At 47.2% G+C, this 9,390-nt stretch overlaps 1 protein-coding gene across 6 annotated transcripts in view; it reads right to left on the bottom strand.

The window, feature by feature from the left end:
- Positions 1 to 9,390, bottom strand: part of ACACB (acetyl-CoA carboxylase beta) — a 159,959-nt gene that overhangs the window by 47,536 nt on the left and 103,033 nt on the right. For all 6 annotated transcript variants that reach the window (XR_001828959.2, XM_017541459.2, XM_017541474.2 and 3 more), the window contains 4 exons: positions 5,011 to 5,124; positions 4,721 to 4,834; positions 3,806 to 3,895; positions 306 to 424 (listed from right to left, as the gene is read on the bottom strand). Coding sequence is in view for 5 of the 6 variants with exons in the window: in XM_017541459.2 (XP_017396948.1) it covers positions 306 to 424; positions 3,806 to 3,895; positions 4,721 to 4,834; positions 5,011 to 5,124 (437 nt within the window). In the remaining variant the exon portion in view is untranslated. The remainder of the gene's footprint in view (positions 1 to 305; positions 425 to 3,805; positions 3,896 to 4,720; positions 4,835 to 5,010; positions 5,125 to 9,390) is intronic.

The raw sequence follows: 9,390 nt of genomic DNA, 5'->3' as shown, positions 1-9,390 counted from the left end.
GCCTCCCAAAGTGCTGGGATTACAGGCGTGAGCCACTGTGCCCGGCCGATTTCCAGTCATTTTAATGTAAACAGGCACACATGGCTACCGTCCTGAAAGGTGCAGGTGTAGGAGGTGGGCTCTGCATTATCGCAGTGTTAGAGGGGAGAGACTGATGCTGTGGGAGCTCCCACAGGGGAGGTGTGTATCGCTGATGTCTCCCCAGCAGCGTGCCCAAACACTTGCTGGGTCCTTCTGGAGAGAGGACAACAGAGGTCAGGGAGAAAAGAAACACAGGCCATCCCCGGGTGTGTACCGCTCCGTACCGGTTTGGGTGAGAGGAGGGCAGCATGAACTGAAATTCCACCACGCAGGTGCCGTCAGGGAGCTGCCGGTGCTGCAGGCTGTTTAACTCATAGGCGATGTAGCCCCTCCGCACGTAAACCTGACAGGGCAGAAACACAGCAGACATTCTCTCAGGGGGCACTCACAGGGAAGGGGTACCAGAAATTACCTCTAAAAGATCTACCTCTAAGCAGGCTGGGTGTGGTGGCTCACGCCTGCAATTCCAGCATTTTGGCAGGCCAGGGCAGGTAGATCACTTGAACCCACAAGTTTGAGACCAGTCTGGGCAAGATGGCAAAATCCCATGTCTACTAAAAATACAAAAACTAGCTGGGTGTGGGGCCAGGTGCCTATAGTCCAGTTACTCAGGAGGCTGAGGTGGGAGGATCGCTTGAGCCCAGGATGTTGAGGCTGCAATGTGCTATGATAGCACCAGTGCACTTCAGCCTGGGCAACAGAGAAAAACCCTAACTCAATTAAAAAAAAATTACTAAGCAGCAGTTAAGAGTAAATTTGCTCACATTTCAGAATGTTAGTAGTTACACAAAATCCACTCTAAACTCTAGAGCAGGAGTTGATGAACCTCTGTAAGAGAGAGGTAAAAAATATTTTAGGCTTTGTGAGGCGTACCATCTCTGTTGCAACTACTCAGTTCTGCCGTTAGCACGGAAGTAGTGGTGGACAATATGTAAATGAATGGGCATGGCTGTGTTCTGATGAAACTTTATGGAAACAGGCAGTGGGCCAAATATGGCTGTTGTCTATAGTTTATCAGCTGCTGCCTTAGAGTAGTGCTATCCAACAGAAATATAACACAAGCTGTGTATGTAAGTTTATTTTATTTTACTAATTTACTTTTGAGACAGGGACTCACTCCATCACCCAGGCTGGAGTATAGTGGTAAGATCATAGCTCACTGCAGCCTTGAACTCCTGAGCTCAAGGAATCTTCCTGCCTCGGCCTCCCAAGTAACTGGGACTACAGGCACCACCACACCTGGCTAATTTTTTTTTTTTTTTTTTTTAGAAAAACCAGGGTTTTGCTATGTTGCCCAGGCTGGTCTGTAACTTCTGAACTCAAGTGATTCTCTTACCTCAGCCTCCTAAAGTGCTGGATTACAGGCATGAGTCACCACATCTGGCCAATAATATAAAATTTTCTAGTAACCACTTAGAAAAAAGATAACAAAAAATAATTTTAATAACATATTTTATTTTACCCCAAATACCCACATATTATCATTTCAACATGTAATCAATATAAGAAATTATTGAGATGGTTTACATTCTTTTCTCCATTCAGTACTAAATCTTTGGAATTTAGAGCACAGCTTGATTCAGACTGGGTGCAGTTCAAGCGCTCACTAACCTCATGTGGCCAGTGGCTGCCATAGTGGACAATGCAGTTCTAGAGTTTCAACACTGGAAGCTTCTCAACTCAACAGGAAATGTGGGAACTGCGCAGCAGGAGCTAACATAGCAGACGTCATGGCTTTCCACTAAAAGATTTGCCCTTGGCTGAGCACGGTGGCTCAGGCCTGTAATCTCAGCACTTTGGGAGGCTGAGGCAGGTGAATCATGAGGTCAGGAGATCAAGATCATCCTGGCCAACATGGTGAAACCCTGTCTGTACTAAAAATACAAAAATTAGCTGGGCATGATGGCACATGCCTGTAGTCCCAGTTATTTGGGAGGCTGAGGCAGGAGAATCACTTGAACTGGGAGACAGAGATTGCAGTGAGCCGAGATCACACCACTGCACTCCAGCCTGGCGACAGAGCAAGACTTCATTTCAAAAAAAAAAACTTGTCCTTGGCCAGCTTTGGAGAACTTGAATTTGGGGAAGGTTCCCACCATTCCTTGTTAAGAATGGGGCCAGGCATGGTGGCGCACGCCTGTAATCCTAGTACTCTGGGGAGCCAAGGCAGGTGGATGGCTTGAGCCCAGGAATTCCAGGCCAGCCTGGGCAACATAGCAAAACCCCATCTCTACTAAAAATATAAAAATTAGCTGAGCGTGGTAGAAAAACAAATAAACAAAAAAAGCCAAAAGCATCCAAGAACAATCTCTAATTGACACAAATAGTATTTAGCACTTTAAAAAGTAACTATAAGCCAAGCATGGTGACATGCACCTGTAGTCCCAGCTACTGGGAAGGCTGAGGCAGGAGGATGGCCTGAACCCAGAAGTTCAAATCCAGACTGGGCCACATGGCAAGCCCTGACTCTAAAAAAACAAAAGTTGTTTTTAAAGTAACTACAGAAGAGGTGTATTAGGTCTCACTGTTAGAAACAAAGAATGAGGCCTGAGAAAGATTCTTCCCGAGGTGAAACTCACAGACGGGTGAAAGCTGCAGGCCCAGGAGACCCTGTGGCTATAATATGCTCAGAAGTCCAAGATGGTCTCCATGAAGGCCCAGGAAACCATCTCACTGTGTGACTCACAGGCTCGCAAGGATGCAGAAGAGCAAGTGGGGGCAACAGGGGACTGAGACCCTGAGCTCAGAAGATAAATAATATTGGAAAAACTAGCACCAGCAAAGCAGTCCAGAGAAAGGGGGCCATGTTAAAAACACAAGACAGCATCTCATATTTTCCTAAAAGGATTCTAAAAGGGCAGATTTATTGGGAGGCTGAGGCAGGCAGATCAATGAAGGTCAGGAGTTCCAGACCAGCCTGGCTGACATGATAAAGCACTGTCACTACTAAACATACAAAAATCAGCCAGGCGTGGTGGTGCGCCCCGTAGTTCCAGCTACTGGGGAGGCTGAGGAAGGAGAATCACTTGAATCCAGGACGCAGAGGCTGCAGTGAGCCAAGATCACGCCACTGCACTCCAGCCTAGGCACCAGAGTGAGTCTCAAACAAATAATAATAAAAGATTTAAAACTGATTTCCTAGAACCAACACAACACCTCTTGGTTCCTGAATTCAAGACCTGAATTCTTGCTCCCAGGGATCACCTGGTTCTAATCTGGGTTTTGTTGCTACCAGCCATGCCCTTTGACCACACTTGACGGGGGTGGGGGTCATCACCTTAAGTTGTCATCTGGGCTCCTCTGGCTCTGGTAGTTTGAAGCAGAAAAGTCTTTCAAAGGTATTTAATGCACATGAGTCAGAAAGTTCACGTGAGGTGCCTCAGACTTGGCTTTGAGGGATTAGTATTTAACTGTGTCCTGCCTGGAAGAGGCTGGAATGACACGTAGGACAGCAGTGGTGACTAGCATGGAGTCTGGAATGAGACAGACTTAGTCGTGCAAAACCTGGTTCTGCCACTTCCTGGCTGTGTGATGTTGCATAAGTCACTTCACCTCTCTGAGCCTCAGTTCCTTCCTCCGTAAGATGGGACGATTACCTACCTTGTAGAGGAAAGGATAGGATCGCATTCACCAGGGGCGTGGCCTAGGGTCAGATGCAAGGTGGCCGGCAGTGAATGCTCAAACTGCCCTGGTCAGTGCTGTTCTCTGGGCCTCTCCTGCTTACCTCCAAGGACGCCATGCACACGACTTTGTTAGCGTGATAGAAGAAAGAAGGCAGGACGTCGAAGATGGTTGTTTCCGAAAGTATTAATTTCTGTGGGAAATAAAAAGGGAAAACAACAGTCAATGTGAACAAGTTTCAGGTTTTTCTTTGTGTTTATCTGAGACAAGCTGGGGTGCAATGGTGTGATCACAGCTCAATGCAGCCTCCACCTCCCAGGCTGAAGCGATCCTCCCACGTCAACCTCTGGAGTAGCTGGGACTAGAGTGGGCATCACCATGCCTGGCTCATTTTTTTTTTTTTTTTTTAGAGATAGGGTCTCACTATGTTGCCCAGGCTGGTCTCAAATTCCTGGGCTCAAGTGATCCTCCAGTTTTGGCCTCCCGAGTGCTGGTATTACAGTGTGAGCCACCACGCCCAGCCAGTGAATAAGTTTTTTAACCACCAGTGTGGGAGCAGGGAGAAGTCATGTTTCAATCACTAAAAGCAATCAGTGCCCTGCAGTGTGCTGGGCTCCTCCCCTATTTAATCACAGCAGAGCTGACAGTGAAGATGGCGCCTGGGATGACTAGCCAGAGTCTAGGACGAGGGAAGCTGAGGCCATGACTCAGCCACGCAGGGCTCACAGCTTCCAGATATGCTCCATCAAGGCTGGGTTTTTAAAACTGCACCAGGTGAGCCCCCGCTGCTGTCACACTGTCCCTCCTGCAGGACTGGGCTCCATGCCCACCTTTCCTAGAGTCTCCCCAGGATCCCCCTCAGGCAGCCCTGGCCACACTGGACAGAACCGTCTGCATCTGTGGCTGTGCCCTGCACCCCACTGAGTACCTGCAGGGCAGGAGGAGCCGTTTCCCCAGAGACCCCCACCTGGGCCATGGTGGGCGCTCCAGAGAAAGTGGAAGAAGGAGACGGGCTCACCTTGAGGTTCTCAGGGCAGAACTGGTGGCCATACATGTCAATGGCAGACAGGAAAATGGACTCCACCTGGTTGTGCCGCAGCTCGTAGGAGGGGAGGTGGGAGGCAATCAGGATCTGCAGTGGGAGGGACGGGGGAGCTGGCGTGAGCCAATCTCCCAGGGGAGAAGGCAGAGGCTGGGACACGGGCGGCAGCACGGTGGGACCGGGCACGGTGAGGGCTGAGCATGGTAGGGGCCACACAGGAGGGTGGGGGAAGTGCACACTATGGGGACTGCACCCCACGACCCTACCTGCCGGGCTCTGAGGGCCACTTTGCAGTGCTCACTTTTGCTCAGCTGAGTGAGCTCGTTGAGGATGGAGGTCAGCTCGTCCGACAGGGAAGGGTCTGGGCCACACAGCTCATCCTTAGGGGACAAAAAAAGAAGCCAAATGGCTTTTCTCCAGCCCAGGGAGAACTCATCTTAGCTGACGGTGGGGCGGAGGCGGGGGAGAGCACCTGCTCCAAAAGCCAGACAGCTGCTCTGCTCTCCAAAACCACTTTCTACTGTGCACCCACCCCGTCATTCATTCATTCATTCATTCAGCCACCCATGCATCCACCCCAAAACATGCCCTAAATCCATGGTTAAAAATGAACAAGTACAACTGATTAAGCCAGGAGTGGTGGCTCATGCCTGTAATCCCAGCACTTTGGGTGGCTGAGGTGCTTGAGCTCAGAAGTTTGAGAATAGTCTGGGCAACAGTGCAAAACCTTGTCTCTACAGACAAAACACAAAAATTAGCTGGGTGTGGTGGCATGTGCCTGTAGTCCCAGCTACTCGGGAGGCTGAGATGGGAGGATGATTTGATCTTGGGAAGTGGAGGTTGCAGTGAGCTGAGATCACACCACTGCACTCCAGCCTGGGCAACAGAGCCAGGTATGTCTCCAAAAAGAAAAAGCCAGTGATTATCAGAAGCATACTATGTACCAGGGGGCTAGTAAACAGCCAGACCCTTTATATACAACTCCCCAAATTCCAAATTCCCCACTCTCCATGAGGAGTTACTTATCTTGATTCCCATTTTACAGATAGGAACATTGAGGCTCAAAAAGGCAATATGCCTCAGACCAAAGCCACCAAGCATGTGCACACAGGACTATTCTGCCCGCAAAGGCTCCCGCTCTTTCCCTCACACATTGCAGCCTGACTTATGGGGCTCACAGTTTCAGAGGAGAAGGATGTGGGGTTGAATCTTGCAGGAGAGGCAGGGACAATGTGCCCATGTTGCATCCGTCCTCTCTGCTTCTGAAAGAAAAACCTTTCTGCTGAAGACCAGGGCAGGCACAGCCGGTCTTTGCATCTCCTTTTGTGCCCTAAATGTGCAGGAGGGGCTCGGGACTGGCCCAGAGCGAGTGCTCCCTAACCACCCACCGACGGCAGAGCAATGAATGCTAAATATCAGCGCACCTGAGCAACCTGCCCCTGTTCCCTGCCCCAGGCATCCACTAAGACTGTACAAGAGGTCACCAGATGGTAGGGCTGTGGGTCATTTTTTTCTACATCTGTTTCTGCATTTTCCTACTATAATGAACCTACACTGTTTTTGTCATCAGAAAAAAATTTTTAACATATTGATATTTCATACACAAATACACAGCAATGTCAATGCCGAAGAAATGTGGGAGGCAAGTATTCTAAATCTTCTCTCCCTTCTCTGATTTGCTTTCTATTAACAAACGGTGGTGGCTTAACTCTCTAGCAGTCCCCTAGGCTTGTGGGTCCCAGGACAGGACAGCACGGTGCTGGCCAACAGCCAGACTAGTGGTTTTCTAAGAGTTGAAAAATTTAAGAGTAGTTTGTGTGAACATTTTTTAAACTTCTTCACACACATCTAAGTGTGAGCATTAAAAATTCTGACCACTGCCTTCTACATACAAAAAAAAAAAAAAAAAAAAAAACCTCTAGGCTGGGTGCAGTGGTTCACGCCTGTAATGCCAGCACTTCGGGAGGCCAAGGTGGGTAGATCACCTGAGGCCAGGAGTTTGAGACCAGCCTGGCCAACATGGCGAAACCCTGTCTCCTATTAAAAATACAAAAAAATAGCCAGGCGTGGTGGTGCACACCTGTAGTCCCAGCTACTCGGGAGGCTGAGGCAGGAGAATCCTTGAACCTGGGAGGTGGAGGATGCAGGGAGCCGAGATTGCGCCATTGCACTCCAACCTGGGCAACAAAGCGAGGCTCCATCTCAAACACAAAACAAAGCAAAACAAAACATTTTTCTTTCTTGTTAATTTAGTGAAGCAGTCTCATTTTGTATATTTTAGTTCACAGAGTCATGGTTTGATTGCTTTATTTTGTCACTAATGAAGTCCCATGACCAGTGAATTGGTATCAGAAACCAGGTCCCTTTAAAAGCCTCACAAAAATTTATTTCAAAGTAATCATTCAATTCACAAGTCTTTGTTCAAAACCTCTCAGGTCCCAAATACCATCAGGTGCAGAGAACTCACTATTTTCTAACAAACGGGACCAAGAAAGTCAGAATAATAATGAATCTCACATTTACCCCCAAACTGTAATTGGTTCAACATTTTTAGCCTCTATCACCAAAGAAGTCCAAGCAAGTATCCCCATTCCCAACAGCTGGGGGCTGCTCCGCCCATCTTCCCTTGGCTGTCCTCTGGTGTATATGACATTTCAGGACTTCATGCCCAAAAGAGAGTCAGTATGTGCACAGTGGGACGAACAGCAGAATAACCCACAGACCCAACCCCCAGCCTTTGAATGGCAAGCTGACTGTAACAGATTGTAGGATATAATAAATTCCCTTTCAAAGGTTTTAGCCTGTAAATTGTTAAGTACAATAAGTTCTGAGATCCTCTCCAAAGAACCAGTGTATCGGCATGTTCAGCTCTCCTGTTTTTCGTTCTCCATTTTAAAGTTTAACTTCCTGGTTCTCTTCTCTCCCTTACCCTTAGGTTAGTAAACAACTTTCCCACCAGTTCTAATCAGTAATTCACATCTGTTCCCCTGGTCACCTGATTTGACCTGAGTCACCTTTAGTTACGTGTTCAGTAACTGTCCTTCCCACCAAATTGCTCACCCCGCCACTCAAACTACTCATACCCTTGCTCCCTTTAAAACAGCCAATCAGAATTAGCTGACTGTGTGATCTAACCTTAGCCAATAGAGGAAGGACACAGCAATAGGGGCTACCTGCATCAAGGAAAAGAACTCCTTCCTCTCCCTTGTTCAGGTGTCACTTACCATTGCCCCATCAGTGAAATGTACCCTTCCATAGAAGTAAAAATTGCCTTGCTGAGAAACTTTATATTTGAACAGCAGAATAACCCACAGACCCAATCCCCAGCCTTTGAATGGCAAGCTGACTGTAATAGATTGTAGGATATAATACATTCTTTCTATAATATTTCTTTAGCGGCACCAAAAATTTACATGTAACATAGATTACAGGTACACTTTGCTCCACAAACACTCAAACTTCAGGAAACTCCATCCAAAGAACATATTTTGAAAAGCATTATATGATTTTAGCAATAGAACTCCCCCCAAGAAGTGGATATGTCCCTGGGCATAAGTTCCCAGTCCTGGCTGCACGCTGCAGTAACTTTGGTAGTCCTCTTTCCCAATGAATTTTTACAAACTTTATAACTACAGAAGAATTGAATATCAGTATGTTGTAAACCCCATAGCAATCACCTACATTCACTAATTGTTAAATTTTTACATTATCATATTTGATTTTTCTCTAACAAGCACGAGTGCGTACATACATGCAGACACACACTCTCTTTTTCTGAAAGTCAGTTGCAGACACTGCAATCCTTTACGCTGTGTTAGCACATATCTGCCTCCCACCTACCTACAGAACCATTAAAACACCAAAGAAACTGAACATTAAACCAATAATATTACCTAATATACAGTACATGATTAAGTTTCCTGCAGGGAAACCTTCAAAAAGCACTAATGCCTGGGGGCCCCACACCTAGAAACTCTGATTAAATTGACCAAGGGTGGGGCCTGGGCAACTGCATTTTTTGGAAGTCTCTCTGCCCCCCGAGTGATTCTAATATACAGCCAGGATTAAAAGCTGCTGCATGAGATTTTTAAATGATTTTTTACCAAAAAAACCCAGTATTTATTAATGCAATTTGGATAGGGGATAGGGTACTAAGCCCATGGCCAAACTGCCCATCGACTGTTTTTGTAAAATAAAGTTTTATCAGAACATAGCCACCCTCATTCATGTACCTACTGTCTGTAGTTGTTTTCAGGCTACAGTGACAGAGCTCACAGAGCTGAGTAGTCGCAACAGGAGGTGAACATCCCTAAGCCTAAAATCTTTACTATTTGAACCTCTTTACAAAAAAATTTGCCAGGCCAGGAGCAGTGGCTCATGCCTGTAATCCCAGCACTTTGGGAGGCCAAGGCTGGTGGATCACCTGAGGTTAGGAGTTGGAGACCAGTCAGGCCAACATGGAGAAACCACGTCTCTACTAAAAACACAAAAATTAGCCAGGCGTGGTGGCACATGCCTGTAATCCCAGATACTCTGGAGGCTGAGACAGGAAAATCGCCTGAACCCTGGAGGCAGAAGTTGCAGTGAGCAGAGATTGCACATTGCACTCCAGCCTCGGTGACAGAGCAAGACTCTGTCCCAATAAA

Source organism: Cebus imitator, unplaced genomic scaffold (assembly GCF_001604975.1).
Source record: "Cebus imitator isolate Cc_AM_T3 unplaced genomic scaffold, Cebus_imitator-1.0 Scaffold8, whole genome shotgun sequence".
NCBI lineage: Eukaryota > Metazoa > Chordata > Mammalia > Primates > Cebidae > Cebus > Cebus imitator.
Note: the sequence above shows the minus strand (reverse complement) of the source record. Positions and strands in the feature narration are given on the sequence as shown.